Source organism: Rhodamnia argentea, chromosome 8 (genome assembly GCF_020921035.1).
Source record: "Rhodamnia argentea isolate NSW1041297 chromosome 8, ASM2092103v1, whole genome shotgun sequence".
Lineage (NCBI taxonomy): Eukaryota > Viridiplantae > Streptophyta > Magnoliopsida > Myrtales > Myrtaceae > Rhodamnia > Rhodamnia argentea.
The window spans coordinates 11,873,783-11,893,506 of NC_063157.1; the positions used below are offsets into that span (position 1 = coordinate 11,873,783).

Sequence of the window (19,724 nt, forward strand, 5' to 3'; positions counted from 1 at the left end):
TATTTAAAAAAATCATCACGTCAGCTCCAATCTTGCCATGTCAGCGATTTCGGACCAAAATTAGCGGGACGGACTGAATTGAAAAAAATACAAAATGTTTGTGATTGATTTGAAAAAAAAAAGAAGGTTTAAGACTGAATTGTCACAATTACAATATATTTAGGACTTTCTTTTGGTAATTCTTCCCTTAAAATTCTACAGCAACTTTGTCTCAAGTATTCCTTGCACGATTGTATTCAAGAACTACATCTACAACATCGAGCCTTGATTGATAAAATTTATATTATATTAAATTACAATATTCTCCAATTTATTGAAATTGTCCTACTTTCATGTTTTTATTTTTTTGGTAGAAACAAAAATGTTCATTTAATATAAAAGAAAGATACATAGTTTCAAGATAAAGATGCAAATCCGACAAAACAACTAAAACATGTAAATTTGAAAAGTGAATCAATTTAGTACACCTGCAGACACTCAATATGAATCTACTGTAGCATCGAAGCACAAATGGTGGGCGATCACCAAATCTCGGATCAACATCGGTGACCAATGCACGCCAAGAAATCTCTTTCCAAGAACTATGGTATTGCCAAAAGGCGGTGCGTGTTTAGATTTAGTTTCCCAGCACCATCGCCATATAGAGAACACAACAACACTAAAGGGTTGAAAGAACACAGAAAATACCTTATAAATCACCAATCTATTTTTAAATCTGGATAGAAGAGCAATTAAATCTAGATTTAATTATAGATCGGCAGGGAAAAACTACAAGTGAGATACCAGTTGAATACAAAATCACTTGCAGAAATACCAAACTGCTGAAGACAACAGCAAAGGAGTCTCGAAAACTAGCATTCAACAATCTAGAACAAGCAGCCAAAGTCGGAGCAAGCGAACAGATTCGGAGAGAATAGATTTCGAGGCACTTGTTCTTCGATCTTCAAAGCTTAAGGATGTTGACCGCGTCGTTTGTGAAAACAACGAAAAAAAATCTAAAAGATAGAGAAAACCGAAGATTAGCAGGGAAGGAGATGAGAAGGGAGAAGAAAGGGAGGAAACCTCGGGAGATCTGCTCTTGTGGATGCTGGGTTTGCAGAAACCCAAAGGTTGAAGGACAGGGGAAAAGAGAAAGTCCTACTTTCATGGTTATCTCGGGCAATAAAGCGGGTCATCGTCTAGTAACGACATAAACAAGAAACGTGAAAAGGTTTCACGAGTACCAAACCTAGTGAGATTCATGTGGTTAATCACTAATAAGCTTCATCAATCACTTTAGTAGGATACAAACTTTATTTTGACAAACACAGTCTATCATCTATCCAGTTTCGAGAGGGAGAAAATTAGGAATCAAGTAATAGTTTTGCTACCGACGCATCTAAGTCAAGTCATTGTCTTTTCTAAATATAGAGACAGACGTCATTTTCATTTGGTCACATGTGGCACATCAAAGCACAAGATAGTTAAATCCCACCGTAGGAGGCAATAAATATTTATCTTATGATTAAGTGGCATTGAAATGAATTTCAGTACTACTAGAATGTTTACATTGGCCATTTAATGGTAAATTGAGAAATTGCAATGGATGCAAATTTGCCATAATTGTTAATAAAAATAGGACAATAAATCCTAAATATTTAATTGGCTAATTAAATGCATAAAAGAAATTTAGCCGATTACATAAATTAAATGGCGATTATCCCACTCACATTAAAATTGATTGGATATTTGTTTCAAATGCAAAATTACAAATGAAGCTTGACATCCAAGTCAACAAATTGCATTTTTTTTTTATCGGAAATAGATTGGGTATTTTTTAAAATTCAGGATTCGATATGTAATTGGAGTTTGTATTCCACATATATGAAATTAATGCAATTCGATATGCATTTTCTGATCTAGGTTTGGATAAAAAAATTTAATTCGTCTACACCCACGTCATGTTAATTCTGTTGCTATTTATATCGATAATAATCACCCAGCAAGAGGCTTGTAGCAATGTCATTTTACCGTCAGTAGCAAGTGTTGAAACACGAAATCGAACGCTTATCGATCGAATTCATGGCCATGATAGCTGTGAACCAGTGCTGCAACTTGGCCACTTGCACTTGGGTATACAAGTCTAGGTAGTTTTCTAGTGTCAATGATTCCCGCGTCCCACATACTACAACCACGTTGACGATTGGTGAATCAGAGTTCATGGGACGTGGCTCTTCAAAAAAATTGACACGGATGGTTTTTAAACTTTAATTTAATGTGTGATGTGATCTTCGATTTTTTAATTTATTCAGCAAGGTTCCCGAACTTTAGCCTAATGTGCAGTATCGTCCATAAATTTTAAATTGTTCGATGTGATCTCCGAAATGCTTGTCTCCCAAATGGTACACCCATGCCACATTTAACCCCAAACAGATGCAACCATGCCACATTTACCTCGAACCTAATTTTATGTCACAAAAATCTCAAACTTGTACAGCCATACCAAATTTACTCGAACTAGTGCAATTGTTCCACATTTACCCCCAAAAAAAATCCAAATTTACCACAATTTGGGGTAAATATGACATGTGTATATTGCTTTGGGTATGGCCCTGTTTGGTTCAAGAATGGAAATGAGCATTGGTGCTCTAAAGTCCTTTGGCCAAATGTAAATAGTGTTTGGTTCATTTTTTGGCTTACTTTGGGGAGATGCAATTGCATCTTAAATGCTCTCCAAAATCCTTTAACTCAAAGTATCGGGACTAAAAAACTTTTGCAAAATGCAACTAATTATTTTTGTTTCAAATTTGTCTTCTTAGCTTGCTGCTACCCGTCGCCACCGCCACAACCCACCACCACCAGCCACTTGCCACACTCACTCACCTGCTGCCGCCCGCCGTATGCCGCCTACCGCCGTAGACTACCGTCCATCGCCACTGCCTATTGACCGCCTCTCGTCGCCGCCGACCGCCGCCACCGACCGCAGTGGCCGACCGCCCACCACCGATTGCCGCCGACCATCTCCCGCCTCCATCCCTGCTACCGCCACCGACCGCCTCCTCCCACCACCACCGACCGCCGGGTTTTTTTTTTTTTTTCAAAAAGTAAAAATACTTTACAAAGTTCATTTTCCACCAAACAACATTTACGTCAAAGTTATTTTTCAATGTGTTTTTAAAATACACTTTACCAAACACCACTTACATTTTGGAAAAGGTCTTTAGCCCAAAAGTATTTGCATTTTCTCAAAGTTCATTGGCCAAATGGTGAACCAAACATGCCCTAAATGTGGCATGAGTGTACTAATTTGAAAGTTTTTGTGATGCAAAAATTAATTTGAGTTGAATGTGGCATGACTTTACCTATCTAGGATTTTAGTGCTCTTAACCCTAATTTTAAAGATGCTCATTGATGTAAAGGTGACTAATTGCAAATATAAGTTTTAGGGCTTTTGGAGACACAAAAATTAATTTATGTTAAATGTGTCATCATAACTATAATTTGGGGTTTTTGATGATTTTTTCCCTAAAATTTATCACTCTGACTCACGATCTTAATTAGTCAAATCTAGAGCTAACGTCCCAAGAGGGGCCCGGGGGAGGGGGGTTGTTGGTGTCTAGGAGGGGTCGATGGTCGGGTTGGGTTTCGGGCAAGGGTCCTGGGCTAGGGGAGGGGTCGAGGTCAAATCTTGGAGCCATACTTGGAAGTTGGACTCAAGGTTGGGCTGAGGTCCCAAGATCTTAGGATTCGGACTTCGGGTTTGGATATGGGTCTCAAGTCCATTCCCTGGGGTCCCGGACCTCGGAAGGACGAGGATAGTTTTTTACTTGGCAGAGGTCAAGTTAGATTGCATAGTATATTCGGAAAGAAGAAGTCAATTTTTTTTTTTTACTTTAATCCAAGACTTTTCAATTTGCTAGAAAATATATTCCCGGCAATTATTTTCTTAAGCGACTTGACTGAAAATGGAAAATACGTTGTTTTGGCAATTAATGGGTATTGATTTGGGAATGCCTCTATGACAATACTATAAAAAATTATACAATCTCAACCGTAGATTCGTACATCATCACAGCGTCTTTTTCATAAAGTACTCATTGAGTGGTAGATTGTATAATCAGAAATAATCGACGGTCTTGTTAAGCCGTCAGGCTAGCAGCTTTCTATTAATTTTTCATTACTTAGCCATTTGATTTTGCGATGACCATGCAAGAAGATCGACAAGAGAACGTGCGTCTGCACATGACAAAATAAAACGTAATGTCAGGACAAAGTTGACAGATATTCTTTTGACCAACGTGGAGTGATGGACTGTCGTGCAATTTTTTATTTTTTATTTTGCATGGCAGCGACACCTCGAACCCTCAAGCCGTCGACAACAGCTCTCCACCATCACGCTCTTCCTCGCTCTTCACCCCATGCCACGCGACCGCCTGGGAGGAGAAGAGCTCGGTTTGAGCTCATTTCTTTGGTGATTCGAGCTTCGTTTTCTTCGTATGTGTCTCTAAGGCAAGTAACCCTTCTATCCTAACTACTAGCTTGTCCATTGACCGTTCGTTTTGGTGATTTCTGTCATTTTGAAAATGGGTATGGAACATGGGAGTTTTGTGTATGGAAGGGAAATTGTCCTTGTACAAACGATCCGCTACTTGGGTTTGCGCGTCGGGGTCATGGGTAGTTGAGATATAGGAGTTGATCATTTTGATTTGGGGTCGGTTGTGAGGAATTGAAGTTGGACCATTAGAGGGTTGTTCGGTCATAAGATTGAGGAAGGACCCGTGAACTTTGGCACTTGCATGTTGGATTTGTTCTTGGAATAATGTCGTGTCGACATGGGCGAGTGGAAATCAAGATCTGATTGTCTTGATTGTTGATGGATTCTGATGAGTTGAAGTGGGAGCGTAAAGAGGGAAGTTCGGCCATGGAGTTTGGTGAAAGGATTTGTGAGGTTGGGAATGCAAGTGAGGTAGGTTCGATGGAAATATGGTTACTATCCGGCTTAGTAAATGGTGGAATGATAGTTGGATTGCCCATTAAGCCGTCAGTTCGGCGTGAATGGAAAGCGAGTCTATACAAACTTCGGCCCTAAGACCTTCATGGTTCTTATTATGTTTTATGAACCTTTCACGCTTGTATTTTGAGATGCCTTCCACCTGGTATTATGTTGTCTTGTGACCTACTAAGAATTGCCTGAGTAAATGAATGAAGGGATAGCCCAGTCGTTAGGCTAGATATTTTACTTGCTGAGCTTTGGCTTACTCCCTTTTATTTAACCCTTTTTCGGATAGGCTTTACATTTGAGAAGTAGTGGACTTGGATGATGGCATTGGAGCTCAACAGATGAAGGGGATCACGGAAATGATGGATAGTACTTTGGAGTAGTTCTTCTTTTATATTTCTCTCGGTGTATCTTTGTGTTATTTTGAATAAAAAAGATGTAAATAATAGGTTACCTATTACAATATTAGATATTTTCACCTGTGTGATTTGAGTGTGCTGTCTAGTGCATGTTATGCAAGCAATGAACCTTACTAAGGCCATACCCTATTAGGTGTGCCTGCCATTTTCTTATGGCATGCACTTGTGTTTTTTGTATGGCCGCTGATTATTTTAGATTGTTAAACTTCCATGTGCACTATCTAATTATCCATAACATAAGATTAAATTAGAGGTCGTAATTAGTGTCGGATGACGATGCCCTGGGACGTCGAAGCTCTGATGATAAGTATGTCACAATTGATTTGGTATCGGAGCGTAGATTAAGGTCGGGGTTTCAACAATGTTGGTATCAGAGCATCGGATTGAGGAGTGACTCCTGACATGCCTGGCCAGATTTGGCAAGGGCATCCCGGCCCTTACCTATTTCTGATGATGGTCGGTCGGCTACCCTTGCCGGCCCCGAGTCTAGGAAAAAAGAGAAAAAGGAAAGAAAAGAAAAAATAAAAAATTATTATATATGATTAAAAATTATCCACGGTAGCCACAGCTGTGTTTCGTAGAACGGCCGGTGTCCACGTTAGCGATTTTCAAAAAAGTTTGTTGAATGGACTAAATTGACAAACATGAAAATGGTTACGACTCAATTGACAAAAACAAAAAGTTTATGGCTGAATTGACACAATTGTAATAATTCATAACTTTTTTGGTAATTCTTTCCTTTATTTACCAAACAACACTTCTTCCCTCAACGTTTCCTCTACCAATTATTTAGTGCCCTGTCACTTAGAATGCATGTAGTTCAGCTTTTCCAACGGACTTTTCGCCTCCCAAGGTTGTCATGCCAAAATTGAGATCTTTCATAACACAATACCAAATAGGCATCTAAGCCAAAATTAGCATTTCCAAACTCCCTAAGCTTTGTGCAACTTCCAATTGGCATGTGTATTTCAATGTCTTCGGAATGCTATTCAGGGTTTAATCACCTTATATTCTTCCGATCTTGTTCTCACTAATATTTTCATACTCCATTTGCACCCTTGTTGATAACAGATCGCGAGTGATCGCAGAGGAGCTGGGGGGACGCTGGCGTGGGGTCACCTAGGGTCGGCCCCCGACGTCACCTTGACTAGGACTGTGCGACCTCAGCAGCCCTTGCGTAGGATTGCGCCAACGGTTGAACACTAGATCTAGGTTATCTAAGGTCCCCCCAGCGCGCAAATAGTCATATCTGGGTTGCATAACCACGGCGTCGTCTCACTTAGGATCGTGAAGCCTTTGGAGCCCATCACCTAGGGTCATGGGACTTCGGTTTCCCCTGACCTGGGGTCCCGCGAGCTCCCGAGCCTCGCCCGGGTTCACGCGACCTTGATGACAAGCCGTTGGTTGAGCTTTCAGCTTTTGCCTAAGCTGACGTGGGTCGCCAAAGTTTACACGAAAAAACTAATGTCCATTACAAGTGTTAAATAGTGTTTGGAACAGGCCTTGTTGAGGTAAGTGAGGTCTTTTTGTGGCTGGTGATCTAACATAGAGGAGGGTGAATAGGTCATCTAACAAACTCGACAATTTTTCATTGAAATATGGTGAACGAGTTTGTGTGTGCAGAAACAGACTAAATATAAGCATAAACTACGTGTACGTTTATAGTTGTTCAGTTTGTGATAAGTTCAAGTCCACTTTTCCAGACTAACAGACACCAACAAGGCTAGAATTCACTAATAGCTCTTGAGAAGTTACAAATGTAGTTTGCACTGCTTCTAGTCAAAGCTGCTTCTACCCGAAGCTTGGTAGATCACACTACTAGGAATACACGCATTACTACAATATTGGTACACTTCTCAAAAAATTAACAGATAGTGTATGACTCTTAATAAGCAAAACCAGTCGATCACAAAGTGTAAAATTTATTTTTTGTAATTTTCAAAGTACATCCATCTGTCTTTTTTTCCACATTGGCCTGCATTGGTCCTTCTTATAAATGACGATCCTCAAGTTGACCGTTTGACTTGTTAATATAGACATTGTAGATGCCAATAAAATCACTAGAGATTCGATTGTCCATACAATCACATCTTCCAGCAACCTTGTCATTTCTATGAGTAGAAATCTCAATGATAGATCTTAGTGTGCTATATTCCATATCTTCACGGTCAGCATTACATGTCGCTATCTGTTCATGAGCAAAGCTCATGATTTCGTTAACCTGTTCGTCTCTATAGGTCGTATAGTTAGCCCCAACAAGATTGTGTTGCAAAACTTTGACGATTACTACAAATTGCTCAGCAACATCCTCAACGATGTAATGTAGAGAGAAGTTGGAGGCAAGTTGATGAAACAAATCGAGAGTATCACATTTAGGTTATTTTGGGAAAAAGAATCATGAATCAATTTGATCACGTTTTCGCTCATCCATCTTTAAATCCTCGTTTTGTACTCATGGAATGAGAATCTGCAATGAAAGGTGGTTTTTCCATAGTGAAGAAGAACAAGGGAAAATTGAACCGAAAGTGGCTGAGAGATTGTTTCATTGTTCTCTAGATTGGCAGTTCGATTACGGTTGTCTGCATTGAGTTCAATTCTTCTCCATTTTAATTTGGGTTAAGCAATTTTTTTTTTATTTAGAGGCTTTCCCTTTTAATTGATAGATCTAAAATGACGTCTTTCTTTGTGGTTTTTGCTTAGTTGATTTCTCTGGCAAGTTACGTAAACAGATTTACAATAAAATAAAGTCATATAAGATTTTCCGGCATCCTAAATCAGAGTTCGCTTTGACAAAAAAAAAATCGTAATTGGCACTTAAGTGATCCTATTTTTCTTAAGGGGCACTTAAGTAGTCCCAAAAAAAAGGGTATCAAAGTGAGCTAAGTATGAAAGTTGTGGCACTTCTAGTAATATTTCTTGAAAATAACTAAGAAAAATCAAAAGAAAAACGGCGTCATTTCGTTGAAAATAATCTACGTCACGCCATCGTCATTACCCATAGGACAACCAGCAATAACTAGGTTACCACGTCGGATAAATCAGGTGAGACTTGGTCAAGAGGACTTGATTATGTTTTCCCTTAATAGTTTAAGACTATATTGGTTCAATTAAAAAATTGAGACCTAGATTAATTTTCATACAATATGTTCAGAACTAATTGAAAAGAAGGAAGATCTTGTTAACTAGAAGTTTCATACAGTGTCATGTCATTAGGAAATCCTATATGCTTGGGGTAAAGCAAGTACACACAAAGATAAAAAGACCTTAATATCCAAAAGTTACATTTGCATTTAAGAACAATTACTTAACCATTCAGGATCGATGGCAGACTGTGCCTATACTGATGCAAAGAAGCTGTAAAGTACAAATAGTAATGCAACGATGACAAACTGATTGACCTCACAGAAGACAACAAATTCATTGACTTTACAGAATAATGCACGTATCTGTAAAGTACAAATGTGACCAATGAAGAAAACTGACTGAACATGACCAAGAATCACCACCATACCTAGATCCTGACCTCTGACACAAACAAAACATGTACCATCTACTATTTGACAAAAGAAAATGCACCCAGTTCCTCGCATTTTGTCAGTTATCATTGGTTGATGAACGCCTTGATATGTGAGATCATCTCCTGAGTTCTTGAGCGAGCCATCTGGGACTTGTGCAGGACTTGGAATGCATGTCCCACTCCTCTGTACATGACCATTTCCACTGCCTTACCCATGTTGGCCAAGGCATTACATAGCTGCATGTTCCGGTCCTTCAAGATGTCAAGCTCTGATATGCACACCATCATCGATGGGATGCTCGGATCTATCCTATTCGACAAAGGATTGCACCAGGGATGGTCCCTATTTGCCCCTGAAGGAAGCGACAGCCTCCAATAGGCATCGGAAGCAGATAGAGTCAGCGCCGAATTGGGCGGGTGAGAGGCCATCCTTTCAGATCCGGTCCGGCTCTCTCCTCCGAAGAAAGGTTGGATCAAAATAACACCCTTCAGGTGCAATGGTTTGATGGCATTGGACACAGAAGCACTGATGTTTCCTAATCGAACAGCAACGTTGAAGGCTATATTAGCGCCGGCGCTGTCGCCAACTAGGAAAAAGTTGGATAGATTGCACTGGCTCACCCACCACTTGTGCTCGTTGGATCCATCAGCAACTTGCCTTTTAACCCACATGATCACATTGACTCCATCCTCATAAGCAGCTGGAAGACGGTTCTCCGGGGCAAGGCGGTAATTGACTGATATGATCACGCAACCAGCGGTGGACACCAGATTGGCCAGGAACTCGTGGTAGCAGCTCCACGCAGCTGATCCGACGCAGAATCCCCCTCCGTGGAAGTAAACGAGCAAGGGGTACTTGCCGGGCCGGTTTGGAACATAGGCACGTGCCCACAAGTTGGTGAACTTGTCAATTGTGACATCTCTGGCATGCGTGTTGACTCCCGAGGAGATTGCGCAGGAGACGTTAGGGATGACGGGGAACCTCTCGACCTGCCCATCCTTGTGAACCCTAATTAGTCCTTCAATCTCTTCGAACACCAACGATTGTTGTTGCTGATGGTTTTTGCCCAGTTGGAGGTTGAGCCTGGCATCAAAAGATAGGGAAGCCATTCTTTTTCTTCTAGTTAGTGAGAAGACAGACTTATTGGTTTGGATGGAAAATTTGCAAATGTAGCGTTCTTTATATAGGAAAGGAGTTTAGGAAAAGAGCCTAGAGAGATCTTTGAATGTGGGAAAAAAAGTTTCCAATCTCTAAATGAGGCAAGTGGGTGGAGTAGAACCTCCCCCTATGTCATCACTTGGATTCCTGGAAGAGGTGGGAAGCCACACTTTTTCAAACCCTATGTTCTTCTCTGTTAAATGGATCGCATTCTTTGCGGATAATCATCCGTTAATAGTTTTTCATGGTCTCATGGAGGACTAATGTCGTGAACACTTTGTTTTCAATGACTGCCAGGGACCGACAGACACAGGCGATCCGCATGGTGTTTGCCTTACTACGATTTTCTCGGCTGCTACAAAGAAATTGCTTCTTGATCATCTAGTACTAGTATAACTAAACGGCCTCGTTCTTCACGGCATTTAAAAACTTTAGCATATGATTAAACTGTTGGGAAATCTTCAGCAGTGGAGTGGCCAGTTGCGTAGGGTTCTGTTGCTTGTGCAGGACTCTGCACAATGCCATGGTGAGTTGCTCGATAAGTTTCATACGGAAAAGCTCTCATTTTTCAAAAGAAAGAGAAAATGTGAGAGGATTCTGTGGATTGCAAAGAACGCTCGATCATAACCGTTCGCCTACATCTTACTGTACCTCTTCCTAGCCAGAGATGCGAAGATTGCTCGAATCCATGCCGTGCCCTCGTGCATAACACACGGTTGACTTAGAACTGTTCTGGGTGGAATTTGAGTCAGGAAATATATATTCCACAATCTCGACATTCAACCCCAAAATGAAGAGTGGACTCTTATATTCTTGAAACTATCCTCCTTTTCATTTTCTCCCTACACCTTTGCTTTTAGGGTCGGACACAAAGGTTTCAGATCCTCCTAGATGCTTCTTGCAGGTAGAACATTTAGATGCTGCAGTTAGCAATATCCGATTGATTTCATTTTGTCTGACCTCAAAAAATTGTTTGAGACATTTGGTGCTGGTGCGAGGCACCCTATCCCCAAGATGCTGAAAAAATCATCCTGCTAACGATAATGTAGAATTTGACGTCGCATGTCATGGCTGCATGCATATGATTCCCCATCAAAACCTATAGGTCATGATCGAGATGACAAACACGTTTTGTTCCGAGACTCTCTCTCTCTCTCTTCCGGGTATCGCGCTTTAGGTTTAGAAAAAGGAACAACACATGCATTGAAAGAGCGGTCCATAATGTGGAACTGAACCATCGAGACTTTGCTCTTTGTAATTGCCTTAAGAATCTTGACCTCATGTCCATCTTCTCAAATCTCTATTTCAAGTCTGAACGAGTGTCCTGGTGAGTTGAAGCTCCAAATCCTGAGTTAAAATGGATGGGTAAGGAAGGCACTCTCAAAAAGCATGATCCGCAGAATATTTTCTTGATAGTCCACCTTCTTGGGGAGCTATCCAAGGAAAGTAAAGATCACAATGGGACAATGGTGGGCAGTTCTCCATTGATTCTGACATAATATTCTTTGACACTGTCCTGACATTTTATTCTTTGAGGCGGCATCAATGTTTGTCCAGTTATGATGGGTTGAGACGGGTCTTGGGACACCAACCACCACATTCTAAGGAAGAAAGTAGACGAAAATGGGAGTCGCATTTTCTTATCCAGTCCAACTAGAAAGCACGCCATCCATTGTTTATTTGGCCGAACCACGAAGAATTACTTTATCAATGTGAATCAGTTCAAATTATGTCTACTCAACATATTTTATATATCGGTCCAATTGAAATTACATGGCATTAACATGACTTTTTTTTTTTTTGGCAAATCAACTTAATGTTGGGTCACCATAGCAAAAGTCCAATGCTTTCATCATAAGTGTTAAGGTATACGTACTAGGGTACTAGGCGAAAGAAGTTTCACATCAAGGATGTGGTATAATATGGACCAGTTACTATATTCTACTTGGATCACAACTCATTGGCGTAAGCTTCGGAGTGAATGTGAGTCAAACTTGATATGTTGACAGGCTTGAATTGGACTCGCTCTTTGTGATCTCCCCAAGTGAAAGTATTAGACTCTGTTGCGTCAAGTGTGAATTTTTAACCGATGTGGCAAATCATTTCTCTAAGTTTACAACCAAACTTAGTAGGGCAAAGGCAATTGAGGTGGAGTCGGAAAGACGTATTTTGATCCTCTCTCCAAAATCTGCCAAGCTTGGTCGAGATAATGTTATTGCAGAAGAGATACATGGATTAAAGGTGAGCGGGCATAACAAATAAGGCGCACATGTGAGAGGGAGATTCGTTAAAGTGTGCATATGTCCAACTAGATATGTTTATGGGTTCAAAAATGAGCTCTCGATGATCTCCCCAAATGAAGATATCGAGCTTCTACTGCATCGACCCAACAACAAGATCACTCTCAAATGGGAAAATTACCCAAAAAAAAGTCATAAACCTATTGTAATTGTGCAAAATCAACCCAATTATATCATACTAATGAGTTAAGCGCAGGTTAGGACACACTAATTGTATCATACTACATCACATCCATGATGTGAGACTTCTTTCGCCTAACCTTCTAGATATGTTCCTCACCGCTTAGCCATTGCAATATCACAAGAAGATTTTATACCATATTCGTTTTTTGGTCATCAAGATACCCTCACAAAAGATCACGTTTAAAAATCCCATTGTAGGATCAGATAAACCGCCTCGACGGTAAAAGCAAAAGATTCTTGATCATCCCATTTTTTTTATTCTCCCAAAACTAGAAGACTTTTCAAAAACCAAATGATATGCCACCTACGGTCGTCATCTTTATTCTCATCACATGCTATATTCTCCTTCTTTTCTTCTCCAACCTTTTGACCGAGCACCAACCATACGTGACTACTCAGCATTTCCCTTTGAGAACAGATGGATAGCCAAGTGGCATATTTCCCTTTACAAAATTGTTTTCACTTGTTGCCCTTGGTCATGGCAAGGGGGAAAATGACAAAAACAAAAATCACAAATTTATTGCACTTTGTATCAATTCAATCCTAAATCTTTTGATTGTGCTAATTTAATTTCAAATATTTTCACATTTTGCCAATACAATCCATCCGGCTAATTTTGGCGAGAAATCCCTAACGTGGACATCGTCCTACGTGGCACACCTGCGTTGATGATGACAAAATTTATTATTTTTTTCTTTTCTTTCTCTTCTTTCTTTTTTTTCCCTTCTTCCTAAGTTGGTTGCTGAGCCTCAACGATGGCCGGCGAGGGTCACCCTTGCGGGAGGCCCTAGGGCGAGGTCCTCGCCAACTTAAGGCACCACTCGCGAGGCTGAGCCTCGCCCGAGGCTGGCGAGGTCCCCTCTCGCTAGATCTTGGCTAGGGTGACCTCGCGTGCGGCCGGCGAGGTGACCCTCGCTTGTTGTAGCCAATGGCTAGTCGCTGGCCATTGCCAAGGCTCGATGATCGGTAGAGGAATATGGAAATAGGAATGGAAAATAAAATAAGAATAATGAAGATATAAATATTCAAAGATAATTAATTAATTTGTCCATGTCGACGTCGATCATGCCACGTAGAATGATTGGCATCCACGTTTGTGATTTCCAGCCATAATTGGTTGAATGGACTATATTAGTAAAATATGATAAGATTTAGGACTAAATTAGTAGAATTGAAAGGTTGAAGACTAAATTGACACAAATGTAATAGGTTGAGGACTTTTTTTGGTAATTTTTCCTGTGATAAGGGTCTTTAATGCAAAGGAAGTTCATTGAGAATGTGGCAAGCACATTAAAAAGATCAAATAAAATAAGAGTGCAGTTCATCGGCTTCATTCTAGTTCTGGAAGAAAGAATAAATTTGGAACCTATTTGGCCAAAGTTGCTTTGAATTCTTCTGATGCGCGCAAACATCATCGGAGTGGCATATGCATTGCACTTACATGCAACGGCTGTTTCAAATAAAGAAGCTTTCATTAACACTAAGAAATAACTCTACGTTCTCTTGCCAAACGAACGTGTATACTTTGTCCTAATAGTATGTTCTGCATCACTTTTAGGCTGCGTAATTTGTGGAATGCTTTTGCGACTTGTTCGCCATGGAGAAGATTGTACGCGAAAGAAGAGCTTGATTCGGGAGTTTTCATGGCAGTAGACAAGGTTTCCAGGGAAGAGGGACTCACCATCTTTCCTGGGGCGCAAGAGTGTGTGCAGAGATCGGCGGAGAGAGACAGGATAAAAATGAATAAGAGACTGTGGACAGCGCTCCTCCGGATTTATAGTCAAGATAGAACTGAATAAGATAGGTAAGAAATTCAAAGATTTTGCCATATCCTATCTAGTATTTTGTGAACTACGGATTTAAAGTCAAATAAGCAGAGGCAAGGCTCGGCTAAGATCGATTCTATTTCGTTAAAACATCATGATGCTTTATAAATTATTCAATGATAAGTTCTAATAAGTGAGTTATTGTTGAGCAAAGGATTGTGCCATCTAAATTCAAGCACAACATTGACCAAGCAAACCCGTAGAATCGGGAGTCTTGATTTGGAGTTGAATCATTTGAGAATGACCATCTAGCCTTGCTCGTTGTATTGTCAAGTGAGTAAACAAGTGCAGAGCAATATAATTATTTGACATATTTCCATAAGTTGAAGATGCACTCATGCAAATCGTCCAAGAGAGCTACGTTGAAAGTTGATCATCAATCTCGAGTTATCCATAACATGTCGAGACCCCTTTCAAAAGTTAAAAAAGTTCAAGCAGTTAAAGAACGAGGGATGTGACTTCATATCATGCAAAATAATAGATTAAAAAATAAGGTGGCGGAGATACAAGGCTTTGGGGCCGGAAAACCTAGCCTAGCGCCACCGGAGGGGTGGCCACCGCCAGGTAAGCGGCCCCCCACGGAGAGGCTATTTGGTGGGGCAAAGAGGCAGCCTAATGCAAAGGAGAAGCGGTAGTTGTGGAAAAAACTTGATTCTTCTCGTGTTTACTCTCTTGAGAAATCCTATGATCTATTTCACCCCCTCTCCTAGGATATTTTTATCCTGACTATATTCCCCTATATTCCATTTGTACCACCCTAAAAAGCTATATCAAACACTGGATATAATAAAACATAACCTATCTTAGCTTATATCCTAGCGACCAAACATAGCCTTAGAATTTAGTTTTGGATATGAATATAGAGAAAGATAATTAAGATCGCATTATAGGAGTTCTGACTCTTTTATATGTTATATTAGAGTGAACCATAAAAGGATAGTGTCATAGGTACTTCATGCACTGGTGACGAGACCCACGTGGACTAAGCCCTCCAAAAGGCAGTAATATTAATAACTACACAAGGTGGTCATCATCTTGGGGTGAGTTACAGATTGCTCAATGTGGCCTTTCCCAACCGTCACGGGATTTGGTATGTCACAAGCTCCCCTACTTAAAGAGCTGATGTTCTCGTCAATGTTGGCCCTTATCTTCTAGCAATACTCCTTTTATTGCGTGGTTTTCATCCATACCTGCCGCTACGCTATCCTAGAAATCTGCCAAGAGCTACACCTTATGCGATCATTCTCGCTCCAGCAATCACTCATGCCCTAATCGGATCGGATATGAACCTACTCCATCCACAATCCATTGATCGTCTAGAGGGTGACATTCTATGATACTATATGTAAGGACTCAGACCTATAGCAGCTGCGATCACCTCACAGTGGTCATCCTCTCAGATCTAGATGTGAGCATTCTTTCTCTGCGTAATTTCCATTAGATTGGCGAATTGGGAATTTACATAGTTGTGAAAGTTTTTCCAAAGAAAAGATTCGTGAACAAGAGCACCTGCTCTGACCAAAAAAATAAAAAAAAACACGAGCACCTGCCAAAAAACCATGCCACTGAAAGACAACTGCTGTTATGGATTTGACGGATGTCACAGAATTGTGCATAGTACCATGATCCTAGATATGAGTCTGAAACTGTCTAACTGGTGGAAAAGTAAATAACGTTTCAAGAAGCAAACTGATATACTTTGACACAAAAAAAAAATTCATACGTTCTTCAAATCAATGGACACTTTTGAAAAGACGATTATTATTCATATCGGCAAATTGTAACTTCATATTTCTATTGGTATATTCACTTATTTTGACTCAAATGGGAATTACATGAGAGGATGATCCGAGTCGCCGATGGATCTGATGTGGTGTTCCTCGTCAAGCTCTCATGGTCATGGGTTGCTGATGCATTGGAGGTACCATAGCGACTTGATACTGCACATTCTGCATTGTTGCCGCATTCCCCGGCCAACCTAGGCAAGTAGCAAGAACAAACATCAGCAATTTCTTGCCGAAAACAAAGACGATAATGCAGGTTTTTCTTTGTTGGTGACGATACGGCAACACTGTAGGGCCACATTTGCAATAACATGGCTTATTCAGTGCTTGTTTGGAGCTCAAATAGCAACCAGTTTTACCTATGGAAGGGTCAAGTCCTCTGTTCTTAAGCTCTCTGTATTCCTGAGAAAGAGCACAGCATTCGCAAAAGAAGTGAGTGATCCAGTCAGGAGCAGGAGACTCAATGAGGTTGAATTGGTGCCGGAGCTTGGTTCGGTAAGTGCAGGACAACAAGCAAGGGCAACCGATTAGAAACTGGATCCCGCCGTACAGTAGCCCGCTCGTTCCACACGCTGCACAGGAAACATCATTTTCAACCGTATAAATCCAACGAGACCCTTTCTTCTCGAACGCTTAAGTGCATAAAATATCTTGTTCCGATTGCTCTCTCCCTTAGAATGTTAAAAGGATATTGAGTTTTTCAATGTCTGTCATCTTCTACACTAGTAGGATCAAAGTTTTTAAAAGTCAGTAAAAGCATCGTTACTAACATGTGCTCCCTCGGTCGACAATCTCAGCTATCTGGCCAAAGGTTACGCAGGGGAAGCAACAGGACACGACCGCTGCAAACACACTAGAAATACTTAGATATTTTCCAATTGTTACTCGTCCATTTTGTCATAAATTTGCCCGGGAAAAGCAAAAGGCGACGCACCATTCAAAGGGTCATCCATGCAGTCGAACAACCCCGTTGTCCAAGGAGATGGTGGAGCAGCTGGTGTCAATTGAACTATCATCCCTTGAGGCATAGGAGGCAAGTTATGCAGAGGAAACGGCACTTGAGGATAGTTTGCACCAGCAGTGTGAAAGGGTGGAGCCGGAGCATTCGTTGGCCCTGTAATAAAGTCGGGCGCAGGATGTGATGGCTGGAAACCGGCTTGAATTTGAGAGCCCACGGGGATCGGTTGCCCAGCGTACAGAGTTGGCTGAGCCCAAAAGCTTTGGTTAGCTTGTGGACTTTGTCCAGGACCAGCCAGATTCTGCGGATTAGATTGCGGCATCGAGTGAAGTGGCATCATCTGCGGATTTTGGGGCGGGAATTGTACAGCCTGCGTTGGATTAATCAGACTGGCTTGTATATTCTGCTGCAGCTGAAACTGTTGCTGGGTCGAAGGACCGCTCACTTCCTCCGGTTGCATTTGCTGATGGACTGAACCGGAAGGAGCAAATAGTTCGGTTGAGGGACGTCCCATCTTTTCTCGATCCTGATGATGCACGGTCGAACTTTTCAGATCAGCCAAAGATTAACAAACCTCTCAAATTGTTTTCATACAACTAAGTGAAACCCACCTCCAGTCCCAAGGATTAAGACATGGATGAATGTTTCATCGCTAGCGCGGCCGGCGGAGCCATGATCTATTTAAAATCTTGTTTTCACACAAAAGGTGCCAAGCAGTACACTACAAAGGCTTCGTTAACTTCTGAGCAAATGAATGACAGTTTCCTAGTAACATATGAAACAGCTCTTTTCTTTCCCCCCCAGTTCTTTGTCCTGATTTTTTACATGAAATCTGTTGAGTATGGTAGAATGGACAACCCAGTAGTTACGGGTCTATACGACGTGCCGTTTCGAAACCGGAAGAATTAAATAGATCTGAAGCTAGAGGCGACCATATCAATCATTCAAAGGGTGTATTAGTGCCGCCGGTATGCACATATCAGAGAATTTCGCCTCCTGTTTATTGAAGAAGACGTCTTTTCTCGGTCACAGAAGGAGGAACATATGCTCGGTTCTGACTAGTTGATGTCCAACGCATTAGATTATGCGTGCTCCAGGTAGGTCGGACCTTTTTCTGTCTTTGACAATCCAATTTATGGATCATGTGCCTGAGATTTCAAAGAGAACTTGCTCAAGATGTTACTGGTTACCGATTTCTCAAGATGAAAGGAGACTATGGTTAGGACATTGCCAGAAACAGAAGCCTGCTCAGAACCGCGGTAAATTACAATGGGGAGGGCAGAGCACCTCGTGTGCTCCTAAACAAATGTCCATAATTAGGAATGACCAACTCGCTGGTCTAGTCACAGCAAGGCCCGTCTCTACACAACCTGTTCTAGGCTGGGCTGCTAGCTAAAAGGAGATTGATTGTTTCCTTTATTAAAAAGGGAAAATGACACAAATGGTTCTTGAACTTTGACCCAATTTGTGGTCCCTAAATTTTAATTTGTTCAATCTAGTCCCCGTACTTCATCTCTGAATTTTTTCTTTGCTCAATATGATCTCTAAACTTTTGCTACATAGTCAAATTAATCCATGGACTATATGAAAATGTTCAATATTGTCCATGAACTTAAAAATAATATAAGGATAACATTTGATATTTCATATAGTGCGAAAAGGAAGAGGGTTCAGAAGTAAGGTAGAAAACAGGCATGCCATCCCCAAATTACATAGGCACATTTGCCATCATTCAAGGGGACTGCCTCTTTATTTCTCTACCTTACTCTAGAAAACTGAACCTTTAAGTTTTAGATTTTATAATCCACAAGTTTCACAATGTGACAAGTGGAAAGCATACTTAAACCACATCACATTACCAAGCCAACAAGAAAATCCTAATCATAAGAGATCATTCTAAGAGAAGAAAGAGACAATTTTTAGAAACCCATGGGTTGTAGCACAATACGATTTTATTTCAAGGACTAGGTCTACCTCTTCATCACACAATATAATGCCTTATATAGGCATGAACCGACAAGCATCTTTAAAAGTATATGTATTGATACTTTTAAATTTAAGGACCATATTGAACAAATTAAAATTCAAAGATCACGTTAAACAAATTATAAGTTTATGGATCACATTACATATTGAGCCAAAGTCCGGAGATTATTTGTATTATTATGCCTATTGAGAATACATCAGATTAAATATAAACAAAAGAAATAAAGTAGACCCGGATATAACTTGTCTGGCCCAACCACATGGGCAGGCACGGACCCGGCTCAGCCATTGGCCATGCCTAGTCCTATTGTTGAGTTAGACCATTCCTAGTCCAAATGTTGGGTCAAGTACATATTTAGTCCTTACGTAGCATTTGTGCAGTTTGGTGACTTAAGTTTAACAAGTTTATGCCGAATCTAAAACCTTTAATAAATTTACTGCTAAAAACCTGCAAAAGCGCCAAAGAATCAGCTGCAGAAGCGTCTTCATTAGCCTGTATGAGGACATTAGTGCCCTGATGCGCCAAAGGTTGCAAGTTGCAAAGGTGTTGTCAGTCTGCAATTAGCCTCAAGCTGATTCATAGAGAGACGAGAGCTTAAACTCAATGCACTGAG

General features: G+C 40.7%; 2 protein-coding genes across 5 annotated transcripts; both read right to left on the reverse strand.

Moving 5' to 3' along the window:
• Window positions 1-8,587: 8,587 nt before the first annotated feature.
• LOC115745413 (probable carboxylesterase 17) lies at window positions 8,588-10,055 on the reverse strand. The gene has a single exon (XM_030680944.2). It carries the CDS (start codon window positions 10,022-10,024, stop codon window positions 8,999-9,001), a length of 1,026 nt encoding a protein of 341 aa, XP_030536804.1. The 5' UTR covers window positions 10,025-10,055; the 3' UTR covers window positions 8,588-8,998.
• A 6,025-nt stretch (window positions 10,056-16,080) lies between these two features.
• Window positions 16,081-18,363, reverse strand: LOC115745421 (protein PLANT CADMIUM RESISTANCE 6-like). 4 transcript variants are annotated; one of them, XM_048283947.1, is made up of 6 exons: window positions 17,736-18,363; window positions 17,570-17,650; window positions 17,101-17,494; window positions 16,937-17,008; window positions 16,526-16,738; window positions 16,081-16,360 (listed from the first exon to the last, which is right to left on the reverse strand). In XM_048283947.1, the coding sequence occupies exons 2-6, from the start codon at window positions 17,636-17,638 to the stop codon at window positions 16,266-16,268; spliced, it is 843 nt and encodes a 280-aa protein (XP_048139904.1). In that variant the 5' UTR covers window positions 17,639-17,650; window positions 17,736-18,363; the 3' UTR covers window positions 16,081-16,265. The 4 variants fall into 4 exon arrangements, with proteins under 4 accessions (XP_048139904.1, XP_030536813.1, XP_030536814.1 ...); XM_030680953.2 differs by having other exon boundaries at window positions 17,101-17,650; XM_030680954.2 differs by having other exon boundaries at window positions 17,570-18,363.
• Between the last annotated feature and the right edge of the window lie 1,361 nt (window positions 18,364-19,724).